Source organism: Microplitis demolitor, chromosome 3 (genome assembly GCF_026212275.2).
Source record: "Microplitis demolitor isolate Queensland-Clemson2020A chromosome 3, iyMicDemo2.1a, whole genome shotgun sequence".
Classification (NCBI taxonomy): domain Eukaryota; kingdom Metazoa; phylum Arthropoda; class Insecta; order Hymenoptera; family Braconidae; genus Microplitis; species Microplitis demolitor.
The window spans coordinates 16156496-16183244 of NC_068547.1; the positions used below are offsets into that span (position 1 = coordinate 16156496).

Genomic DNA, 26749 nt, shown 5'->3' on the forward strand with positions numbered 1-26749 from the left:
AAAAAAGAAAAAAAGTATTAATAATTAAATAAGTAATTTTTGATAGTTTTTGTGTGGTTGAGATGACTTACTTATTAATGATTATACAGCTTATTTATAACAAGCAATAGTTTTTAAATCAACTATTTAAAATATAAATAAATAATGTATTTATTAGAAGAAATAACGCATTTAAGTTGGAAAAAGAATTATTTGTTTAGATATAAATTATAAAATTATTAATTTTTCATTATTGAACACGTTGGTTAAAGCTAAAGATAACTGATACCATAGCGTATAACAATGTAATGATTGTCGTTCGTCATTTGTTTGGAAATACTGATACAATCTAACACAAAAACGTATATATGTATAAATATACACGTATGTCTATTAAAAAATACTAGCAAAATCGTAAATAAAAAAACTAAAAAACTTTTCAATTTAATATTTTATACGATTTACATCATTTATAAATTATTTATACTTTAACATTTTAAATTGACATCAATAAATAATTGGTAAAACACAGAATTCCGATAGAAAATGAATTTATCGACTTATGATTAATTTACAATCTTTTATTTTATATCAATAAAATTTTAACAGTAATAAAACTTACCATACAAATATATAAAACGAAATAATTATTTTTATAAATAATCAAATTGGATATTTTCATTCTTAAGTTAAATCGGCACAGAAATACACTCGTAGTATTCATTATATTAAATGTAAATGTCTTATGTCGAAAATTTAATAACCTGTAATACAAAAAAATATTTATAAATATAAATTTAATGAGTATATAAAATGAATGTATGAAATAAAAAAAAATTGATTGAATTTATTGTTATGTGAGTCAATACTGATTAAAAAGTAATGGATCATCATTGAATAAAAAAAAAAATTTTACGCACTCATGAATAAAAAAGATACAACTGCACATTTACTTGACTAATGTTCAAATAAGTTCATTAAAGCTTTGGAAGATCCGGATATAAGGTCGTGTCTCGCGCCAAGTACACGTTCAAACACATATATATATATGCGAAACGTGGCGGCGCGAATCGATCGTATCTATACCGGTGTCATACGCCTGCTCATCTATTCAGCTTGATAAATATTTCAAGCTGTATACTAGCTTTTTAACAGAGCTCTTATTTCATCTGCTTTTTGCATGGTTTTAGCACTAAAAGTATTCACTAAAAAAAAAAAAATAAGTAAACAAATAGATGTCTCTTAAATTTTCACAATCATAATGTTTTAATTATTTATTTTAGTTTTTAGTTATGCATAAGGAGCACTGTATAGTTATGCTAAAAATGTCTTTATTCTAAGTATACAATTAAATTATTACTCCAATCTGTCCAAGACAATTTTTAATTTATTATATAATAATAATAGCTCTACTCTACTTTAATTAAAACGAAAATTCTAATTGTAATAAAAATTGAACTTAATAAATCGACAAGTCTTTTAATCTCACATTAATAATGGCCAACATCTCATTTCGGTGATTTTATCTGTCGGCCCATTATTTAATAAAATCAATTAAAAATAAGTGGGTTACGGTTTTGAACAGTCTTATTTATGAGTCTTTTTTGAAACCACTACAATTCAATACAAATACTTATTCTAATAATTGATTTATCAAAAAATACAAATTTTCCGTATGTCTCATTAGTATCATCCATAATGTGTAATGAAAGTACTAGACAGGTTATATACAGACGTGCTTGATAAAAGCGTTGAAGATGAAAATTCGTTATTTAATTGGAAACAAATAGTAAAATTTTTTTTAACTTACAGTGAATTAAAGATGACCACGGAATCTTGAGTAAAAAATTTGGGAAATACATTGTCAGAAAGTAACAACAAATACACTCCATTCTTATCACGTATGATCCATACTGAATTAAATCACAAAATATTTTTACTAAAATGGAGTTTGATAAAATATACTCCATTGCCTAGAAACAAAAATAAATATTACATTTTTTATTGTAGTGCCAGTAATTATAATAATTTTATCAGATTTCTATTTACCTTCCAAGAAATAACTGAAAATGTTTCGCACAATATTATTTAAATTTTTCATAAAATATTGTAGAAATTATTGTCAACAATAACCATGGATTATTCTGTCAATCACGTACTCCGAAAATTTGGTAAGCAAGCAAACAAATTTCTATGAGAGCGACGATCAGCAGATGAGAAAATTCGGTTTGATGAAAATATAACGTGCGCATGCGCAGTATATACCTTTGTTAATTGAAAAATTTAGAAATGAAAATGACTAAATAATAGTTAAAAATTGTTTTTCATAATAGGACAAACGCAATTAATGATCGAACAAACGTTTATAGATAATTATAGACCAAATATGATAGAATAAAATTATAATTTGCATAGGGGGGGCTAACTAAACAATCAATTTTTATTTAATTTTTTATAAATAAACAAAATTAGGACAAACAATTATTAATGACGAACATTCAAAGACAAACGACGGACAAACGATTTATAATAATCAAATTCTAAAAAAGTGTAAAAAAAAATTTGAAAGGGGCCAACTTCAAGGAGCCGAGATGTCGATAGCTAAAGTTTTAAGTTGTCTGATGTCTGCTACATTCACACTCATCGATTTGTAGCTAATTTCATACATGTAACATTACCAACCCATAGGGCGTTGTTGCTCCTCTCTGAGACTATCTGTCAATTATTATTATTTTTATTTATGTTAGTATTATTATTATTACAATTGTGATTATTGTTATCAGCGCTTAGTATATATATGTGTGCATATTGTATATGATCATACATATTATAACAAACGACAGAGAGTGAATAGGGAATTTATTATCTTTTGGCATTGACATATGCCGATTACCGCAGTATATGTGTTGGAATATTTATAAATAATTAACAAGTACATAAGTACTTGTTTTATCTATTTTTCTTTATTTTTATTTAAATTCAATAGTTATAGTCCTTGGATTATGTCTATTAAATATACAACCCGGGTAGCAGTCATTAGTTCATTACGGCCGCGTAAAAAATAAAGATTATTAGGTAAGTTTTCATACAATTATTACTTATATATATTTTTTTATTCAAATAATTTCAAGTTTTATAATTATTTTTATTTTGTGGATTTATAATAATTGGAGGTATTGTTTAAAATATATATACACTTGTTTATATATACACTTGTTTATATATATATATATATATATATATATATATATATATATATAATATCCTTAAATTCATTATAAATTAACTATTAAGTAGTTAATTTATTGTTATATTTAACAGATAAAAATGATAACATTTAAGTTGATGATTTATCAATTGACTTCTATGTAATTAATTTTATAAATGTTTACTTAATGATATACAGGATGACGTGAGTAGAATGATAGGGTATTTATGTGAATATGTTGGATAAGCGGCGGCTTCATGGCCACGTGTCGCCGCCAGGTTACTTACTCTTCGTGGTTGCCTTGCTTTTAATGGGATTTTTATCATTTTGGATGTTGATAATTGGAAGTCCTGAGTCAACGTTGTTAACTAGTGAAGTAACAGTTCCTGGATACGTTTTACTGGTTCCTGATAATGTTTCAACAATATCTGTACCATATACATTAAACGATCTGCCGTCCAGCGATGAATCGACGCTGATTGATATTAAAAATTTTAAATTTATCTTAAATCATGATCCGTGTAATAAAACACAGCCGTTGCTGTTGATGCTGATACATTCAGCACCTGGTAATTTTGCTAAACGCAATGTTGTGCGTAATACTTGGGGTAAACAGACACCTGAAGTCGTAGTGTTGTTTCTTGTTGGATCAACGCTTGATCATCGGACAGATGTTCATCAAGAAAATAAAAAGTATCAAGATATTATACAAGGAAATTTTATTGATGCATACAGAAATATGACTTACAAACATGTCATGGCTTTAAAATGGGCTACTTATTATTGTCCAAGTAATTATTATTTTATTTATTTATTATTATTCTCTCTTTGTCATTTTTTTTTTCATTTTTTATTATATATAATGACAGATTCAATTGTTATGTAAGTTGTTATTTCTATAGTTTTTTTAGTCTTTTGTTTAAAATTCAATTATTGTTTAATCATTTCCGTAATTATTATTAATGAAAAATAATTATTTTAAAATCGTACGTTCAAAATTATAATTATATTTTTTTAAAGTCAATCTTAGACAGTGCCCCCCCACTTTTTAGTAATTTTCAATGACTTTCAATTATCATAAGCGTATCAAAATTTTATCAATTGATTAAAAAAAATTATAACCTTAATGGAAAAAGACAACGTAGCAGTAATTTCGCCGAGGTATAGACATTAAAAAAAAGTTTTTCTGTACGAACATTTGCCTTCGAGTAATATTTCAACAACATGGTTCATAAATTAAATAAGTAATATCGCAATTCTACACTCTGATAATCAGTTTTAAGTCTCGATGAATTCTTTTGATTGCGTCCAAGTACATTTAAATTTGTTGATTAGTTCTAAAGATATCGTATAATAATAATAATTAATTTTGTTTTAGCTAAATTTTTTTTTTGGTTCAACAACAAAATAGTCATTTTTTAATTTCTAAGAGCTGAACAATTTACAAATAATAACTTCAAGCTTTCTGAGCTCAAAAATTTACAATTTATATTAATTAGGAGTTGAACGAAATTTGTTAAACAAATTTTAGTAAAATCCTCATGTAAATTTTATAATTAGAATTTTCAAATATTGTAGACTAAAATTTATTCAACGAATTTTTGTTTAACTCCTAATTGATAACAGCTGTAAGTAATTTTCATAAATTCTATACCTCAGTGATATTGCCCTTTTTTCAATTAAGGTTTTAATTTTTTTTTAATTAATAAAATTTTGATACGGTTCTGACAGTTAAAAGTCATTGAATATTTTTAAAAAGTGGGGGACACTGGCTGAGAATACCCTTAACGTTAAATTAATTTTATATTTCACTAATATAATAATATTAATAGATAAATAAATATTTATTTATTTTTTTTTACAGGTGCTAAATATATATTGAAATTAGACGATGATGTTTTTGTGCATACACCCGCGATGATAGACTTTTTAAAACACGGTCTTTCACCATGGGGTGCAAGACGTTTGATCCTGTGTGATCCATTGTCGACGGGTACTGTAAAAAGGTCATGGCGTTCTAAATGGCGCGTATCACCACAAGAATACCCTGGTAGACGGTATCCAGCTTATTGTGCAGGTTGGGCTATTTTATATTCACCTGATAGTGTATTTCTATTGTATAAAGAAGCTCAAAAAGAACCATACTTTTGGATTGATGATGTCCATATTACGGGAACAGTTGCTAGAAAAGTTAATTTAACTCATAGTTCATTACATTCATTAGTATTAAAGAATGAAGATATGGAAGAGTTATTGAGTAATCCAAATATACATCGTGAATTTTTATTTGGACCGCCCAATTTAGCTGAAAACCATATTAAGGCATTACACCATTTGAGTCATTCCAATAAAATTTTGCAATTATAATAATTGGTAATTTATTATTATTATTAAAATTCATTTAATAGACAAAAAAACACAAATGTAATATTTACAGGAACCCCCCGAGTATACGACAGGAAAAAATTTTTTTTTTCCTCTCTTTAAGTATACCAAAGTTGGAAATATTTTTTTAAGTAAAATTTTAAAACTTAAAATTTTTTTGTTGGCTATTCAATTATTTTGAATAAAAAAAAATACACAATATTTTTGGTGCCATTAAACTAAATGTCCGGAGACATGATTATTAAATCCTTGAATAAATATTTTTAAATAAAATATCCTGATTAAAAATTTTTTATACCTAAAATTATTAAATATTTAGGAACAATAATTATGAAGACTCTGCATTAATTCGATAAATTATTTTTTTAATAATAAAGATAAGCATTAATTATATTTTGTAATGATAATTTTATAAATTAGTTTTTTTTAAACAATATGTTTGCGGGGATATTTTTAACAAGGATTCTATAGTCATGTTACGATATATTCTGCCCAGTGAATATAATAAGTGGGTACTAAATACAACATAAATGAATTGAAACATTTTTTAATTTAATTGCAACAAATGATTTTTTGAATTATGATTTAAATATTCAAATCTTAGATATGTTTAAAGAGAAATAAATATAAATAAATAACAATGAAATAAAATGATTAGTGAAACTTGAACATTGTCAAATAAATAAGGTAAATGTCCCAATACCGGAACGGGACCCAATACCGGAACGATTTGATAATCATTATATTATATTTCAACTCGTACGCGATGAAACTAAATAAAACTTTCTTTATTTGAAACCTTAATCTTTCAGTTAAAAAATAAGATATAAAATAGATTTTAGAAAATATTTAAAATATGAAAAAAAAATGTTAATTAGAGCAATAGTCTCGGATTCATGACTTTTTCATATCTCTTAATGGTTTTGCTAAGAAATCAGTCAATGGTCTTAAGCTTATAGAAAATGGATAGAATTACTTTTCAATAATTTTTTTTTTTGTATATGCATCTTGAATCACATAAAATTCAAGAAAACATATTAAAAATATGAAAAAAAATAGTATTATTATATTAATTTTACTGTTCGTCTATTGGTACACCAAAATGAACCCGTGCCCAGTACCGGAACAGCCAATCATATTAATGTTATCTATAAACATTAACGGTGAGTTTTATTGACTGGCTAAATCAAGTACAATATTAATTATTACTGGAGCCCTAATATTTAATGCAGTATGTATGATTGTTATAAAAAATAGATTAAGTAGAGATAAACTCTAATTTAAATCATAAAAAATAAATTTTTGTTTTCAGTTTTTTTTTTCTAGTATAACCTCAAATGATTTATTTTATTTCTATTCATTAGTTCAAAATATTTATTTTCATTGAATATTCAATCATTTTAAAATTTTAAATACATTTTACATTATGGGTGTGATATAGCACACACCAGACAAATTTAAAATTATTAATAAATCGAGTAAATAATAAATAATATAAAATTAAAAAAAATACAAACTCAAAAGATTTTAAAATTAATAATGCTTTTTTTGTAAATATTATTTTTTTAATTATTTATCTTATTTATTTATAATTTTAAAGTTGTCTGATGTCTGCTACATTCATACTCGTTTTACATTAATATTATTTAATAATTATTAATATTTTCACCATGAATAAATGCAAAAAATATCTTATTTTATTTACTGTTCCGGTATTAGGACAACCGAATTCCCGTATTGGGACAAGGCTATTTCAGCGTTCCGGTATTGGGTCTTTTAAGTGTCATAGAAAAAAATTTTTTTTTTTATATTAAATTTAAGAAAAATCAACTAATTTGATTATTTTTGAATTGGTAAATGTCTATTCTATATGATGTAATAAATTATTTTGGTTTATAATTTATTTGAATATTTTTAAAACTATAAAAATCAGTCATATACCCTTCATCGTTCCGGTATTGGGACATTTACCTTATATCAGCGAAATAATGACTTATTATAAATAAATAATAACTTAAAAATATTTCAAAGTGAAATTTATAATTGACAATTATCAAGTTTAACTATTTCATGTTTAGATAAAACAATTTAGTAAATAGAATTATATTGAATGATACAAATTTAAGTATCATTAATTGCCAAAATAACAGACATTAGAACCAAAAATATGTAAAAAAAAAAAAAAAAAAATATAAGAAAAAAATGAGAAAACAAAAAAATTGTAAATATTTATGGAGATGAGAAGGATAATATTTAAAAAATGGTCGAGCATTTGAATTTAAAGAATTAAAATGAACTAAAATACTAAAATTAATGAAATTTTATGGATATTAATTATTATGAATTACAATTGTAATGTTATGTAATTATTAAACAATTACATAGATTTACAATGACAATTCTAGTCTAATTATATCCTATTTATTGCTCAATTTAATCAATATCTAAAAGGCACTATTGTTTTAACTTTAGTCAAATAATTTTTTTTTAAACTAATTATTTTTTTTTATTTTAGTTAAACTTGTAATTATTATTTTAGTGTTTAATTAGTCAATTCTATTAATTAATTATAATACAAGATTTTAATATATATTCTCAGTGAGTTTTCATTGAATATAAAAAATTTCAACTTTTTTTTTTTTTTTTTATATTGAAAATAATAAATATTCATTAATGTGATAAAATGTGTGTACTTAATATGGTTGGAATAATTGCAATTAATCTTAAAATACTAAAAATCAATACATGCAACAAAACATAAGAAATTTATATAATTATAAAATTGGTTTTTGCTTAAAAAAAAAAAAAAAAAACTTTATGTCACCGTTAATTAAATTAAAGATTAAATAAATACTTTTATTTCTAATGATTTTATCTATTCAATTGATTGAAAATTGTTAAAATCGTTCATAAATTTGAAATTTATATTTACTAAATTCTATTATATCCGTGTAAAAAATAGAAACAATTTTGAACTTGGATTTAAATTTTCATGGATTATTTAAAAATTCAAAATTGGAAACTAAATAAAATGTAATTAGTATTTTTTCTTAAACCTAATCTTAATTTTTAGTACAATTCAATTTAATATAAACCCAATAATCAAACTATTATTGGGCCATACATTGTTGACATACATTGTGATTAAAACATTCATATACTAAGAATGAATTCGTAATACTGATGGTTTTAAACTCAATTTGAAAAAAATTGAACGAAAATGTGCAAAAACGAACTTTTTGTTAACAGTCTAGAAAACTCTGAAACTGTTGAAAAAAAAATAATAATAATAAACAATTCAAATGTTTTGTTTTCTTAATTTGTTAAGAGAAAGTAACAAATTATGAACATAAGTTTCAAATAATAATGAGTCTAGTGTTTCCAGTTCTTAAATTTTTACACTTTCTGAATTATCTCAAATTTGAAAGTTCTTTACACAAAACATTCTTCACAAAACTTTTGTTTACACGAATATATTTATAATTTTTTAAACTGATATAACATAAATAAATTTATAATTTCATCGAAAACTCTTTGAAATTAACTTGAGCACAAATGGAAAATTTTATTTGCACAGTAACAAATCTGTTTAATTAATTAAGACAAATACATATATATTTTAAGATATTCATTGCGATGCATTTATATTATGATCCTGAAGTTAGTAGACAATAAAAAATATTCGGATTTTTTTTCAATAAATCGATTACAAAAAAAAAACAAAAGAAAAAAAAATCCGAAAATTGTTAGACATCGGCTAACTCCAGAATCATATTTATAATTATTAGATAAAAAAAATTAGTGGGTGTGAATGTAGCAGATCTAAGAAAATTTGTAAATTTTAAATAAATTAATAAAAATAATGAAATTGAAAAAAATTGCGCGTACTGATTTTTTAATTATTTAATTACGCATTTTAAAATTTTTTTTCTGTTGACATTTTATTTTTTTTACTCTAAAATTTAAACAATAGTCAATTGTTAGCTACATTCACACTCATAAAAATTACTGTTCTATGTAACTGAATGTTAATTCTCTACCTCACTCTTTAGTTGAGCCGATTTAAACGTTTGCATTTTATTTTTTATTTATATGAGTACATACTTAATTGTCACAGAAATAATTAAAATAAAAATAAATAGAAGTTAATTTTATCGAGGTACTTATGTAATTGTTGTAATTATTTAATTTAAAATATTAACTAAAAATAATATTGTATTTACATGATTCGGCTCGTCACGCTCAGAATAAAAATAACGTTTTGTAACATCGTATTTTTGTCTTATTACCGAAAGTTATGCAATTAAAAATTTTCAATTTCATATATTTTTAATTCAAAAATTAAATATTTAATTAAAAATAATTTTCTTAACTGAAAAGTATTGAATTTAATTCAAAGAGGTTTTTTTTTGTTTTTCCGAAAGTGCATTCAAAAATTTTGAGTTCTTTTGATAAGTAAATTATTTTTCGAGTTGTAGGGGAGGAGAAGGGATGCCAAAAATTTTGTTTCGCGGGCGAAATCGGGTACCGTCTAAAAAAGGTGAAAAAAAAAAATTTCTGGATATTAAATAAATTTGATTAAATTAAAATTTTTTTGTAAGTAATTTACATTAGACAAAGTTCATTTTACATAATTATTGGATAAAAAGGAATAAAACAAACTTGTAATACTTTTTATCATAAAACAAAAATAATTAACATTTTTCGACTAATACTCGATTTTGGAAAAAGTTAAACAAAAATAATTTAAACAATGTTTAATCATATTTACAAAAGTGATTTTGGAATGTTTAAAAAATATTTAAATAAAAAAATGTTTGTTCTTTTATAAAATTTTGGGGGTATCCCGTTTTGCCGTTCCGTCCCCTATATTTAATAATACAATAATTTTTATTGTTTTACACGAAAAAATATTGCCTATAAAAAACGTTATTTTCTTTTCTCAGTGTAGGCATTAAAAATTTCAAGTTTTAAATTAATTTGCTTAGAAATTATTTAATTAAATAATTATTGATTAAAATGTGCATAATATAATATGAGGATTTCATAAATTTGCTTGAATTGAAGTGTGGTACTAATTATAATAATATTAATGTACTGATTTGTAAACACGCATCACTGGTTAATCGATTGGTTGATTGATTAATTTATTGTTTTATTAATTAGATAATAGCACATGCATAATGGTTTTTTTTTATTTTTTTTGAATAATTGAAAATAATAATTCAATGAAATAATTTATATTAGAAGTGATATGTGAATTATAAATTTTTTTATAATATTGAAAATAAATTAATTTATTTTACACAAAAAAAAAATGATAATTTATTTATGTGAATTTGATAAATTTTTAATTTATTGAAAACTTGCCAATTAATGTATTATAAACACGTGTAATGAGAATATTTACATCAACATGTGCCAATGTGTGTCTTAAATTTAATTTTAAAAAAATTGAAGAATTGTAAATCTCTCAAATGTGTGCATCGGAAAATATATGAAAGCAGCCGAAATTATAAATAAATATTATTAAATATATTTATTAAGAAAAAAATGTATGTCAATTGAAAATTTTTAATTTAAATTGTTATGTCAAATAATTTTAATTTATTAAATATTTTTTTTAATTTTCAAAATTGAAAAATATTAATTATTTTTCATTCATTTTCAATGAAATCATTAAATCAGCATTTATTAAAAATTTTCTGTAATAAATAAAAACGAAATAAAAAAACAGGCCTTTCAGCAACTGAAATAGAAGTAGAATTTCCATTATTTATTTATTAATTTTCATGCTTTCCTATAAATAGTATATTAGACATCTAGAGAGAAAAGTAGGAAATTCCAAGCTATGTGTATTGGCAGAGAGTCTTGCATATGTTGGGGACAACTGAATCGATTGCAGCGCTCGCTGTGGACAATTTCGTAGAATCATGCTCTTGTTGAGCATAAACACGTGAAAGTTAAAGATATAAATGGTTCATAATAGTTATTGTGTTGTAAATTACAGAAAAAACAACATACCATAATTTATTGATTGAAATCCGCTTTGGATAATGATGTTCATCATTGCCTAAAAATTATTTAAAAAAAAAAAACAACATTATAAGTTAGTAGGTTAGTACTGTCTTAGTTACGATTCACCAACAAATTATCATGAATTAAAATATAATTATTCACTGCAATTTTGTTAAAAAACTCAAATTAATATTCTACTGCTTTTTAAAACTTTTATTATTATAGCTGTCATGTATTATTTGCTTTGATTTTATCGGTTAACCTTATTCTATTCTAAAATAATATTATTTTATATTTATTAAAATTTTTTACACTTATTTTCTTTATCGAAATGAGTGTAATTTAATTTTCAATATCAAAAATACAATTGCACTTTTTTATTTATATCTTTATAAATTTTTATATTCTGTTTTAACAACGATTTTTGATTTTGATTACTGATTCTATATCTCTTACAATTCTCGAGCATGATTTGCTGTAACCATCAGATGTCGCGCTGCCTGCCAATAATCGCCTACCCAAGCCGAAGGCTAGTGAATACAATTTTTCACCAGATCTATACTTGAAAGCTAAATTTTTGTCTCTGTTTGTGGAAAGAATAGCGCATACATACATTGATTTTTCATGAGAGAAACGAACGACTTTAGTTAAAAATTAATTAACAAACAAATTTTTTTCAATATTTTGTATGAATTTCAAAGCCATCAAAATATGTATTAAAAAAAAAAAAATAGTCCAAATGGCAAGTTGAGTAATAAAAATTGAAGTTAAGCTTCATCTGTAGCGAACGCTTCACTGGAAAAATTTGTGAAAGAATCGGGTCGTTTGTATAATAATTCATGGACATTTTAAACAACTGCACATCATAAATCTAGCATATATCCATCAATATATATATATATATATATATATATATATATATATATATATATATATATATATATATATTGAGACAATGTGAATTGTCTTCGTCGTCCTCAGCCTTGCGGTTCCAATTTTTCCCCGTCTTCTTGTCGTCTGAAACTACACAAGTCATAGTGCCGTGGTCACATGACTAATTTTCACGTTGACGCATGACCGTAAGGGCGAAGTGGGGACAGAGTTCAGAGGCAAGTCCCAGACCCTCAATTATCAGTCAAAGACTTCGATCCTGGATCAATTAGCGTACAGACGTTCTTATATTAATTATTCAGTATTAATTCCGGCAATTTACTTGCAAAACCTAATTGTAATTCAGGCAATTAACTTGCGATATTCTGTACATTGTTGGCAATTATCTTGCAATTATATTTTATTGTTTAATTATTAATTTCTATAAGTAAAGTTAGTTTAAGTAACTATCACTGTACCTACTGGCGAGATCCTCGTAACATAAATTTATACTGTGCTACACATCTCTCTACATTACACCCAGCGCTTGCATTTTCTTGTAAGTAATTTTTATTATTATAATTGGCAATAAACTTGCACATATTGTTAATCATTCATTTTACCTACTATTTGTTCATCTTATTCATATCCTATTTTACTGGTAGGATCCTTCAATAGTTTCATAAAAGTATCATTAATTAAGTAAGAATTGATAAGTTCGTCAACAATAAGAAATCTATTGATAAGTCATAAGCCGTGAGGTAAGTTAGTGAATTTTACATACGTTGCCATGTTTGAATAAGTGCGGGTCTTTGCTTTGCAAGAACCCCAGCCCACTGCTCTGTCCAAGTGAAATAAAAATTTGTCAGAGGCCAGCCTAAGCCAGGGTTCAACCCGCAAATTCTGGTGGCTGCTGGTAAAAATCGCGAAAGCGAAAAGCGATTTGTCTCAACTGGCGCTCGAACAGGGACTTTGCAGTAATTCAAACGGGTAATAGAAAATTTTATTAATTTTTCTCACGGCTTTACTGAAAAAATTCTCATAAAACTTTTCTGTGATAATTTCAAAAATTTCTTACCAGTATAAAATTTTAATTCTCTACATTCATCATTCCATTACATTTCATCATTCATTCACCCGCATCTAATTTTTATAAATACTTAGTTACTTCTCTTATTTATTGTAAATTATTTCTTCAAAATATTTGTCATTGTAATATTGTGTGTCGGTACGAATTCTGTATACTTTGACCTGGAGAGTATATTAAATACGCGTTCTGTAACACTAGACGCTAACATTCATTTCCTTATAGTTTACTTTCTTAAAATAACACAAAATAAGTACTTAAAATAAAATTGTAAAGCAAAACTTTTGATCGGATATCTTTTAAGTGTAGTAAATAAATCTATAACTTTATTTGTAACACAAGAGATTATTGTATTCGTTTCCGGCTTAACATAAAATATCTTTTGCTTGACAAAAATTATCTTCAAAAATAAACTAAGTACTTAATAATTTATAAATAAAATCTTTGCCGTAGTAAATAATAATTTATTAGTCATTAAGAATTTTAATAACTAAAATTAATTATTAACTTATCATATTTAATAAATACATAAATCGTTACAGCTTTGAAATAAAATTTAATTGTGACAATTCTTAATAAAATAAATCTATTGATAATCCGATAAAAATTGGTATCAGCTTTAACTAATTAAAAATATTTATAATAAAATTTTGATAAATTATTATTTCTGCAAAGAATATATTTCTTAATAAGAATCAAGTAAGATAATTTTCCCGCCAAAATGATGCAGAGGACGCCGACTTCTCGACCACTTTCTTCGGTCAACCTGGGTAATAATCTCGAGAATCTTCTACAGTTTCCAACTACATCAGTCATTAAATTATAAAGAGTCCAAAAGCGGATCAGTACTGAGCTTTTATCCTGATCGATAAATATTGATAAACATTATTTTTACTAAAATATTTATTTTTTTTTTCTTTTAATTGGTGAATTTGCAGCTCAGATCAAAATATTTATGGGTAAGCTACGTCTATTTTATTATTTACTTTTTTTTTAAAAGATTATTTTAGTTGACTCAATTAAAATTAGACTCATATACTCGTCGTTGTGATAGAATTTACGTAGTGTTTAGGCATAATCAATCATAATTAGTCAAATAAATTTGAAAAATACCATATTTTTTTTTTTCAAAACTAAAACCTAAGAGTTAGTTTAATTAATTAAAGAACAAGATTTAAAAAAAAATAAGATTCAACCATTCCATTTGATAGAAGATTCGTTATTGATTATAAAATAATAAAAGAATATTAACATTAAGCATGATTAAATTGAAGTTACAGAAATTTTTTAATGTACTATTTGATAATAAATTGCAAAAAAATTAATTTATGTCATTTACGGTATTTTAGGGAATTCTTTTCTCCCAGAAATTATTAATTTTGGTAAAAAATTCAGATTCAAAAGAACAAAAAAACCTTCTTGTGATTTGTAGAGCAACTTGAATTGGGCTCTTTTTCAATTGAAGGACAAAATGGTTTTCATTTTCAAAACTAAATGCGTTATGGGACCATAAAGGTCCTAAATTTAAAACACTTCTCTCTAGATGTAGAAGTAAATGTGTATTATACGTCATTACTTCTTTTCCGAAGTACTCTTGATATAAAATTACATATCGTATAAGTAAAGAACCCGCCGTTCGTACTTCATCATATGTAATTTTTTCCGACAGCAGAATATAAAGTGATTCGACAAGTAAAGTCAAGTGATCTAAATATTTTTGAGCTAGGATATCTTTTAAACATATTAAGGAATAAAATAATAACCACGATCGCCATTCACTCGCTTTCCACATTTCTCTTTCGTTTATATCTCTGGGCGATCGAGTTATACAGGTTGGATGCTTGAATGATAAAAGTAGACAATTAATAGCTTCTTTTTTGTTTGGATTACCTATGTAATATTCTTTACCGAATGTGGTCATTAAAATATTTGTATGTTGTTTGATTACACCCAATAGGACAGAATGCATATAATCTGGAGACATCCCATCAGCAATATCAAAATATTTTAAGTTCATAAGCTGAGATGGTTCCCAGATGCCTAGTATATCTTTTCTACCCCTTTTTGCTCGGTTTAGCTCGCCGGAGTCCGGGGTTAAAAACAAAAGGGGTTTTCAAGAGAGACAATATTAAATATAATTAATTTAAATTTTATTCAAATCAACACCTTTACATAGGCTTCGAGCCCTTGTTCGACTACCAATTATTTAAGCAAGGTTTTTATCACGGTTTATTATGATTTTTAAATACGTACACACGGTTACGCGGTCAATTCCCACACACACACACAAAATTACGTGGACTAGTAACACGGGTCTACCCCCTCCCGGATGCTTCAGGGGTGTCTGGTCGACTTCCCCGTCGGCCCTGCACGAGTTCCCCTTCCCTGAGGGTAAGCGGATGGTCTCCGTCTAACCCCCACCTAATCGGCTAGTTTCACCTACCACCCCTTGGCAGAAGGCCTCAGAGTAGGGACCCTTAAATCTTCCAGAGAATCAAATTTCGCTTACCTTGGTCCGGTCGGACTCGGGGTAGTCGAAGTTCCAGATGTCGTCCAGGGAATGGTCTTCCTCTAGAGAACGTCTCGGGAGACTAAGTTCCAATACGAGCTTTACCGAGCGCTTTTATTACCTGAGCCATCCGTCACACATACGGAAAAGGATAAATTTCATCGCCCTCTAGCGTTGCTTTCTGAAGCGTAGCGATCGAGAAATTATTCTAAGTCCAAACCGACAAAAATCAAAGGAAGCAGAAAAACGATGAAATATTATTCAAGAGATTGAATTTCTTCTAAGTTTTGTGTTTTAATATCAGTGAGAATTGAAAAATATAATTTAACGAGATATAAAGAATGATTCGGAAAGGAAAAGAATGTGTTTAAGACTTTGAGTAAACATCTAAATACGGAGAAGCTTAGCCGTACGGCTCACACACTCGTGAGCGAAAGGTGAGAGAATGAAAGAATACGCGATTAAAAATACTAAGTTAAATTAAACTCTCTCACATTATTTTTTCATATTTTGTCTTATTTTATATTTCTTTCAATCTCTTAAATCTTTTAAGAGATTCGTATGGAATCATTTTTCACCCTTTTTTCTTCTCCTTTAATTTTACTGGCTCGGGACTTAGAATAATTTTCACTCGGCGCGCATTCATATTATCATTCTATACACTCGTACCAATGTAATATCATACAAAATCTTAGTAATAATATAACACAGCCATAGTAAATAAATCAATATAGTTATAGTAATAGTTTTAGTATATTAAAAAGAAACCACAGTAGTAGTTAATAGAAATAATAGTAATTAAGTAATAGTTATAATACCAATATTTATAAGTAGATCACAATAAACATGTAGTAATTAAGTAACGTAGTTATCTAGTCCTAGTTAATGAAAAAAATAGTTTTTAAGTACGAGTAGTAAGTAGAATAAACACCATAGTTTAGGTTTAGTCATAAGTAATAATAATAATAATAATACTAGTTAAAAATCATAGTAATATATTACACATAGTAATAAGTAATAATAATCACACTAGCAATTAATAATAGTCATAGAAAATCACAATAGTAATTAGTCAATAGTAATAAGAAAATCATAGTAATATAAGTAACTAGTAATAAGAGTAGAGAGAATTAGAAATAGTCATACTAGCTCATAAGAAATACAAATAGTAGTAATCACAAAAAAAAAACTTGGTCCGCACAAACTGGTCTACCATCACACCCCTCCCACCTCAGCAAGAAAAGAGGTTAGCTTGCTGACTTCTTTTCTTCCGGTTTTATTCTTCCCTCGGTAGTGAATTCCTTCGCTCCTCGAGTTTGTCCAGGAGGTCCCAGGCGGTCTTTTCCATGGGCTCGATCCTTGGTGCCCGGGCGTTTCTGTACCGCGTGATTTTGTACAACCGCAGCATCTCATCGTACGCCGTAAATACGACCTTCTTTGCCGCCTTTTTGGGTTTCACCTCGGCTAGGGGTGTCAGCGATGCCAATAACCGCTCCAGGGGCGTTTGAGTCTTGGACGAGAACAAGTCTCTCGACTTGTCCGTAAAATATGCCGGGTATTCCGCCAATAGAGGCGCATCATCGTACTCCAGCCACCCAGCGCTGAGAGGTGTTTCCCACTGGTGACTGTTCCATGTTAATGGGCCCGGGTTGGTGATAACCACCTCTATCGGCTGTTCATTGCTGGTGGTTGGTTCCGGTACAATTTCACCCAACTGGGGACTGCGTGCGCGTGGGCCCGAGTTGGTAGCAAGTCCGTTCTTTTTATTTTCAGGTGAAGTAGTATCCAGCTGGGGACCGGTCTTCGTGATTGTGGGCCCGGTTTGGCAGCTACCTCTTCTATTTTCTTTACAGGGGTCCTGGATTGGACTAATCTGGGTCTTGTTGCTAATTTCACCATCGCGGCGCTGGCTGGCCGTATTATGGGCCGTTTTGTCGGTCGCTTAAACCCTGGTTTCGCCGGATCATAGGGTTCGGGTTTCCTCACCAGATGGTGTTTAACTTTCTCGACCTTTCTCAGCCGAATGTCGGGCCTTTTTCTGGTGCCGGTGGCCGTTGTTGTTGTTGCTGCTGTCGCCGAGGCAGTTGGGAGTGTGGTGGTCTCGGTGGTAGTAGTTGTGGTGGTGGGTGTGAGCACCAGCTGGGGTGGTCGCTGGAGCATCTCCTCTAATAACCACAATTCCTCCTCCATCGTGAACTGCTCCATTCTTCTTAATTGCTTGTATCTATCGCAAAAACAAGAAATACCTCTTTCGCACGGCTTATATAAATTGGTCGAACGCGGATTGGACGCAATAATATCGTCAGATACTACGGCCCACGGTCTGGTCACCGGAATCGTGCCCATCGGAGCCGATGGTGGTTGTTGTGACGGCTTGTACGCCTGGCATTTGATGCATTGGCGCACATATCCGGTGATTTCGGCCCTCATTCCTGGCCAGTAGTAATGTCAGGAGATCCTAGCGATCGTTTTCGCGATGCCACCGTGACCTGCGGTCGGTGCATCATGGTTTTCGTGCAAAACCCGCCTAATACCTGCGGCTGGTACGCACAGCTTCCACACGTCGCCTCGGTCCGCGTAATCCAAGCTGTGGTACCCATGTTTGTACAATAGGCCCTTTTCTACACAATATTCCGGGTATCGCTGAGGATCATTTTCGACGCCCTTTATCACCCGTTCGTACCACGCGTCTCCCAACGTTAGCGCGTCTAATACGAGGTCTGTGTCGGCGTTCTCGGTTGTTGTATTTTTAGGATGGCTTCGCGACAACGCGTCGGCTACCTTGTTCCACTTACCTTTCCGGTAAACGACGTCGAAGTCATATTGCTGTAGGAACAGATTCCATCTGGCCACCCGCCCGCTCGGGCTTTCCATTGTTCGCAGCCATTTCAATGACTGGTGATCCGTGATGACTGTGAACGCATACCCTTCGAGGTATGGTCTCATCTTTTGGATCGCCCAGATCACTGCGAGACACTCCTTCTCGGTCACCGTGTAGTTCTTCTCGGCTTTGTTCAACGACCGGCTCGCGTAGGCTATTACTTTCTCGTTACCATCCTGTGCCTGTGTCAGGACGGCACCTATTCCTACGTCACTAGCGTCGGTTTGAACGAAAAAACGTTTCGAGAAGTCCGGGGGGACTAATAAGTGGTCCGATTTTAAATGGTTTTTCAAAGTTTCGAACGCGGTTTGTTCCGAGGATTCCCATCTCCAACGTTTCTTCTTTTGAAGCAGGGAAGTTAGTGGTTTAGTCAAGTCTGCACAGTTGGGGATGAATCGTCTGTACCAGGATATCATTCCCAAAAACTGGCGTAGTTCTTTAGTTGTACGCGGTGGGGCCATCTCCGTGATTGCTTTGACTTTCTCCGGATCTGTCCGGATCCCTTGTTCGTCAATCACATGTCCCAAATACACGGTACTTTGTTTTAAGAAGTGGGATTTCTCGGGGTTCAGTTTCAGGTTTGCGGTGCGGAGTCGTGACATGACTTTCCTCAGGATTTCCATGTGCTCGGTAAGAGTTTGGCTGACGATTATTATATCGTCCAAGTACACTACCACATGGTCTTCAATATCTGCACCCAGGACTTCATACATCACTCGCTGAAATATCGCAGGCGCGGAATGTAGTCCGAAAGGCATTACGCGGAATTGAAACAGACCACGACCGGGTATTGTGAACGCGGTAACCGGTTTACTGGACTCTTCTAAGGGTATTTGCCAATACCCACTTTTTAAGTCGATAGTGCTGATGAATTTTGCTTTTCTTAATTTATCGAGTGATGCGTTTACATGCGGTATAGGAAATGCGTCTTTCTCGGAGACGTCATTAACTCTCCGGAAGTCCACACAAAAACGGTATTTCCGGTCTTTTTTCCGCACTAGCACGACAGGAGAGTTCCATGGGCTGTTTGATGGTTCGATGATTCCATCTTTCAACATCTTGTCGACTTCCTCATTCATGATTTGCTGCATTTTAGGGTTCTTTGGGAAGTAACGCGTTTTTACCGGTTCTGTTCCCGGTTTAATTTTGATTTTGTGAGTCGCACACCGGGTTGGACCTGCTATCGTTTCGTCCAATTTGAGCCAGGTCTTGATTTCCTGACGAGCTGCTTCTAGATCATGCTTCATGTCGAGGGTATGACAGTCAAATGTCCCGGGTTGGCGTGTCAATTGATAGCCCATTGCTGACAAATTGTCAATACCCAGAAGCATGTCATTCGTGTACGCAGTGATGACATGAAACGGCAAGGTATATTCTTGGTTCCCATGTTTTATGGCAACCCACGCGGTACCAGTTGATCGCACAATATGGTATAACGGTGGGCCCTTGGCTACTTCGTGTCCAGTTGCCACGAACCACAGTTACAAAATTTCCCGATTAAATAATTAATTATTAATAATAAATATAAATTTTAATTATGATGTTGCTGGTTCTAAACGCGGGAAATAGATCTCAGAGATGGGTCGACTCGTTTTGACCGGACACGCGGCTGAAATTTAACTTATTCTAAAGACACTGGTGATGAGAGTAAATTTTAGAGACTTAATTCAATTATTATATATAATGAATTTTTATTTAACCAAGTCCCAAATATTTACAAAATTTCCCCTTTACTTATAAAATAATAAATGTCCAGCGACAATGAAATCAATTTTATTTAACGCGCAAATATTTGATGGACACGGGGTAATAAATTAAATAATTATTCAAAGTAAAATATTACGTTGAAGAGAGAGAGAGAGAGTATAAAAATATATATAAGAAAATTTATTATAAATCTTATCTGATTTAGTACAGACGACATACAGGTGGAATCGGGCGTCGGTTCATCTTTGATTGCCGCCGTTGATTCTGGAAGTTCTTGGGCTGCTGGCTGAGCGGAACTTGGCACCAATCCTTTACTTCCAATATAAATTTTATTTTCAAGAAGAAAACGACTACGAATTTTAGGTTTTATGTGTTATTTTGGCGTGATTGCCAAGACGATCACTTCCACTCGAGTGACGATTCAATTTCAACTCCCTTAGGTCCCAACCTCTGATGACCCCTACCTAATTATGCGCAAAGGACCAATTCACGGTCACCTGCTGCGCGAGATCATCCCCTGTGGTCTAGCACCTAACTCAGCCGAACTCAGCAATCGGGTTGTAACGAGAGAGAGAGAGAAAGACCAAAACCAACAAAGACAGTGAGAGAGCCGCACTCTCACGTCGTATACCAACGTTGCCCGGTTATAATGGTTGCCCATTGTTGATCCTTGTACTGGCGTGGAGCCATAGCGCGTGTATAGTTTGTGTTTTTGGATAAATTGCCACGTGTGTTCGGCAATTATCGACGCGGTTGCCCCAGTGTCCATCAATGCATGGATTTTAACGTTTCCAAGATGGATCTCGGCAAAAGGACGCTTATCGTAGGGTTTCATGGCTGTTGGCTGGAACTGCCTGGTTTTGGCTGAAACACTGTTGTTTGGTTGGCTGATTGGCGAGTTGTTGGCGTTGTTCCCGGATTGACTGCTCTCTGGGGGTTCATGGACCGGTTTTGGGAGCGTGTTCCGGTCCTCTCGGCGTTTCCCTGACGTGGACACGGGCAATCTCGGGAAAACGTTCCCATTTTTCCGCAACGCATGCAAAATTTCACCCACTGATTCGTACATTCAGGCTTAGTATGTCCCCGTTGTCGACATCTCCAACAACACTCTCGCCAATTATACTCAAGAATTTCGAGTGGTGCTGGTGTCGCGGTCTTTACCGGTTTCCGGGGTGGCTGTTTGGTTTCTTTGGCCGGAGGGGCTCTTTCCTGTGCGATGAGTTGTTCATATTCCCCCGCGAGTCGTAAAAGTTCCGGAACAGTGGTAAATTCCGTACGTTTAATGTATCGGCGATACTCGGGTCTCAAATTATGGTACAAACGAGTAAGACGGGCTGTGTTTGTCATATGACCGTGTCTTCTCATTAGCGTTTGCAATCTGGTTGCATATTCTGCCGCGGTTTCGGTTGATCTTTGTACGCGGTTCCGGATTTGCTCTTCTAGCTCTAGTTCGAGGCCTGGAGGCAAATAGAAAGCTTTCAAATCCGACACAAAGTCTTCCCACGAAACCCAATCTCTCTTGTTATTCCTGTACCAAAGGAGCGCTTTTTCCCGGAGCAAAATCGGGATGCATGGCACTAGGTGGTCCATCTCGTACCCATAGTTTTCCGCCAATTCCTCCAACCGTTCCAGGAATTCCTGGACGTCGCGTTCCCCGTTGAATACGACGCCTCATTTCCGGACCAAGTCCCTCTTTCGAAGCTCGACTGAGTCATCTGTCAGCAGTGACTGTCGGACGCGACTTGGTAACGGGGTACCATGCCTTGAGGATGTTGTTCTTGGTTGGGGGTTTTCCTCGGATTCATGTCCTGATCGTCGATTTCTACCGTCCCGCGTTCGTCTCTCACTTTCTTCGCGTAGGATCTGGGCTCGGATTTCCTGTCGTAACCGTTGTCGCAATTCATGCTCATTCTCTTCTCTTACTCGTTCATTCTCACGTCTCATTCGTTCCTCTCTCTCTTGTTCCCGACCTTCTTCATGCACCTGTTGTTCTTCTTTCTCTCGCAAAAGTCGCGCCCGAATTTCCCGTCGCAATTGCTCTCGTCGTTCTTGATTCGTTCGTTCCGCGGCTGCGCGAGCTTTTCTTTCGGCTTGTTTCCTTTCTTCACGGGCTCGGCGTTCTCGTTCCTCGCGTTCCTCATTCTCAATTCTCTCTCGCTCTTCCCGTTCAATCTGCTCTCGTTCAGCCCGTTCCCGTTCCTGCTGTTCTATTTCCTCTCGTTCTTCTTCTTCCATTCGTTCGCGTTCTTCCCTTTCGATTCTCTCTCGTTCTTCTCTTTCGATCTCAGCCCGCATTCTTTCTTCGCGGGCTCTACGTTGATCGGCCCTTCTTGCCTCAGGTGACTGGTCTCTGTTGTCTTGGTCGTCGTCTGATAGGTGCTCGTCCTCGATCGCGGCTTCTGGGTTTTCAAGATTGTCCAACTCGGCCTCGGATCGATCGAGATCAAGTAAAAGTTGATCGTATCGCAGTAAGAATCTTAGTTCGGCTAGAGTCGCCCGCGGTTCGGGGTTTACGCGGTATTTTTGGAGTTCTTTTATCACGCCCTCTTTACGGAGAGACCATACCCACGTCTGGGTTTCCGTTGCCGGTTTTTTAAGCATTATGAATCAAAAATTTAACACGGTTTTAATTTTACCCGATACCTCGGAAATTACACACACTGTCCCTGTTCGGGCGCCAAAATTTGTAACGGGTAAAACTGGGGTTAATTTCAGTTGCTAATTAAAAGTTATTAATTACTTGATAAGTTGAAAAATGAACCATCCAGAACCAGAAAAGATAAACCAGTAAATAGATAAACAATATCTGAATGCAAGGAATTTAATAATTAGCCAATATTATTTTAAGTTAACATAAAATATCCCAGAAAGCAAAATTAGAAAATATACAAAACTACCCCTTTTTGCTCGGTTTAGCTCGCCGGAGTCCGGGGTTAAAAACAAAAGGGGTTTTCAAGAGACAGACATTATTAAATATAATACTTTAAATTTTATTCTAGCCCCCCCCCCCTCATCATCCATCTCTTTCCCTCTATGTCACGCTCTATATTTAAAAAGTATTACAATTTTTTATTAATTTAAATCATTTTAGATGTAAAGGAAGATTTAAATAATAAATTTACTCGTACTCGGACACCAAAAGTCAACCCATCGTCTTTGGATGGTTCTAGTGATGAATCAATAGAAGATAATTCATTGACAGTACTAGCTAAAAAGAAACGAACGGTAACGTAATTACAAATATTAAAACATCTTAAACGCTTCAATAAAGAATTAACGAAATTCTCTTTTTATAACAAATAGATAAAGAAACAATTGGAAGCCAAAGTAAACAAGGACAGAGTTGCTGAAATGATTGAGGCTTATGAAATAGCACGCCGATTAGAAGAAGAGGTAAATATTAAACAATTAATAATTACAAATATTCAGTGTTGTGACTTAAGTGGTATTAAAGTTTTTGATATGGCATTCAAAATAGGTTTCTGGAAGATTAAACGAAGTAGATGGTGGGGATCAAATAGATGAAGAATCATTAATAAATGAAAGTGTAACACCACATGACAATGAAGTTGACGGCACATGGCAAAACAGAATTAACGCTAATAACAGTAAAGATAGCGAAATTATGGACGGACCAATGGAACCTCTTGCATCTCCTAATTTAGAGATAACTAATAAAGAGGTACGTTGAAAATAAAAAAAAAAAAAATTTTTTTTTTTTTTGTTATTTTTGTTCTCTTGAATCTGAATTTTTTACCAAAATTAATAATTTCTGGGAGAAAAGAATTCCCTAAAATACCGTAAATAACATAAATTAATTTTTTTGCAATTTATTATCAAATAGTACATTAAAAAATTTCTGTAACTTCAATTTAATCATGCTTAATATTGATATTCTTTTATTATTTTATAATCAATAACGAATCTTCTATCAAATGGAATGGTTGAATTTTATTTTTTTTTAAATCTTGTTCTTTAATTAATTAAACTAACTCTTAGCTTTTAGTTTGAAAAAAAAAAAAAATATGGTATTTTTCAAATTTATTTGACTAATTATGATTGATTATGCCTAAACACTACGTAAATTCTATCACAACGTTATTCATAAAAAAGTTTCGAATTCAGCATTGTTTCGAATTAATAACAAAACAATATTTACAACAAAACAGAAATCAATTATAATTATAATTAAAACAGAAATTAATTTTAATTATAATTAATGGACCGTAGTTGGGGTATTGACCTTACTATCAGTTTCCTTTAACATGTGGTGGTCTGTGGTATAGTTAAGGTCCTCCCACGGTGGTACTGGAGGAATTTGTCTTGGAAGGACTATGATATCTCCTAATTACACATCCTGTTTCATAATATTTACTCTTTGCGCCAATGGTTTAAATAAACGTTAGTGCCATTGGTATTTACTATCCGTTTCCATGAATTTTACTTGCTGTTGTAAAACATTTCCACTGAAGCAAACGCTTCATGGTGTATATTTGAGATAGATATTTCGATTCTTCTTAAATCTTGTGAGAGTACTTGGGCTTCGGTAAATATTCTTGATGTAGGACTCATTCGAAAAGCTCCAATTGCTAATCTCAGTGTTGTTGTGTGTATTAAATTGAGAAAGGCTAATCTGGACTTACTAGCAGAGTATCAACTGTAGCATCATATTCTAATTTAGATCTGATAATTGTTTTGCAGGTAATGATGAATATATGTTTGTTGCCTCCCCAATTTTTTAAGCACAGGGCTTTCATTGCGTTCATTCTACTTTTACATTGACAAATAAGATTATTTATGTGTTCACGAGAGTCGAGCATCAAAGATAAGCCCTAATTTAATTTCAATGTGATCAGGGAACAAATTTAGTGTCATAATTTCATCCATGTGCTTTTCAGAACAGATCATATACTCACTTTAAGTTGCTGAGAGTATAAAGCCTACTTTTTTACAGTGATTCATTAACTTGTTCAGATCATCTTGAATAATTTTTATTATTGTCTTTACTTTACCAGAGCATGTTAATGTTTTTATTGGAAAATATTCTGGCTAAAACATTAGCCATTTTTGTCGATGATGATTCGCGCTTACCATTTCTGTATTTGATAGCTCAGGGTGACCATGATTTATCTGAGCATTGATAGCGGTTGTCGGATTTTCAGAAGCTATTCATTGAATAGCTGTGTGTGGGTGTATGCATTCACAATAATGTTTTTGAGCTCTTTGAGCGGGAAGTTTTGGGGCTGGCCCGCGGGGCCAACCATTGCCTAGATTTTTTTAACACAATTAAGGAGCTTAGGATAAAAAATTCTTATTTGTTTTTTGAAAAATTATAAGAAAAATTTTTGTATCATTTATATTATATAAGTGTTTTCAACTCGGGAAAAAATAATTTTGATCTACGTACATTTCCGTTGATCAATGGAGATAAAAAAAATGGCGAGCCAGATGTACATAGATGTACGGAGATATAAGATGATCACAATTGTGATGGCCGTATATCTACTTAGATGTACGTTGATCTCATAACCCATATAACCTAAAAATTTTGTTGGATCTAAGTAGATCTACTGAGATGTACATTGATCGACAGAAATTTGGAGGTTACATGGGTTATGAGATCAACGTACATCTAAGTAGATATACGGCCATTACAATTGTGATCATCTTATATCTCCGTACATCTATGTACATATGGCTCGCCATTTTTTTTTATCTCCATTGATCAACGGAGATGTACGGAGATCAAAATTATTTTTTCCCGAGAAGTAATTATTAAAATTTTCTTTTTTTTTTAAATTTAATAATTTGAAAAAACTTGAAGAATGGTTGATCCTGTGGGCCAACCCCAAAACTTCTCGCTGTTTTCGAGCTCTAGGAGCGATTTACGAACTATGTACCAAAAACCTAAAAATAAACTTTATTTTTATTTTCCGTACACTGTGAAAAATTCCCAACAAATTTTACTATGGGTGCATAGTAACACCGGACTATAAAAAAACTGATACAAAATTTACAAGTGTCCCATAGTAAATGTATGCGCATAGGCCACAATCGTGTATTCTGCGCATACGTTTACTATAGGACACTTGTAAATTTTGTATC

At 31.4% G+C, this 26749-nt stretch overlaps 2 protein-coding genes across 4 annotated transcripts in view; both read left to right on the forward strand.

The window, feature by feature from the left end:
- The first annotated feature begins 2663 nt into the window (after window positions 1–2663).
- Window positions 2664–8021, forward strand: LOC103578570 (beta-1,3-galactosyltransferase 5). The gene is made up of 3 exons (XM_053737330.1): window positions 2664–3054; window positions 3386–3978; window positions 5052–8021. Exons 2-3 carry the CDS (start codon window positions 3423–3425, stop codon window positions 5552–5554), a joined length of 1059 nt encoding a protein of 352 aa, XP_053593305.1. The 5' UTR covers window positions 2664–3054; window positions 3386–3422; the 3' UTR covers window positions 5555–8021.
- Window positions 8022–12738: 4717 nt separating this feature from the next.
- Window positions 12739–26749, forward strand: part of LOC103571506 (uncharacterized) — a 52996-nt gene continuing 38985 nt past the window's right edge. For all 3 annotated transcript variants that reach the window (XM_053737331.1, XM_053737333.1, XM_053737332.1), the window contains exons 1-5: window positions 12739–13019; window positions 14486–14506; window positions 23736–23869; window positions 23948–24037; window positions 24123–24326. In XM_053737331.1, the coding sequence (XP_053593306.1) occupies window positions 14503–14506; window positions 23736–23869; window positions 23948–24037; window positions 24123–24326 (432 nt within the window). In that variant the 5' untranslated portion in view covers window positions 12739–13019; window positions 14486–14502. The remainder of the gene's footprint in view (window positions 13020–14485; window positions 14507–23735; window positions 23870–23947; window positions 24038–24122; window positions 24327–26749) is intronic.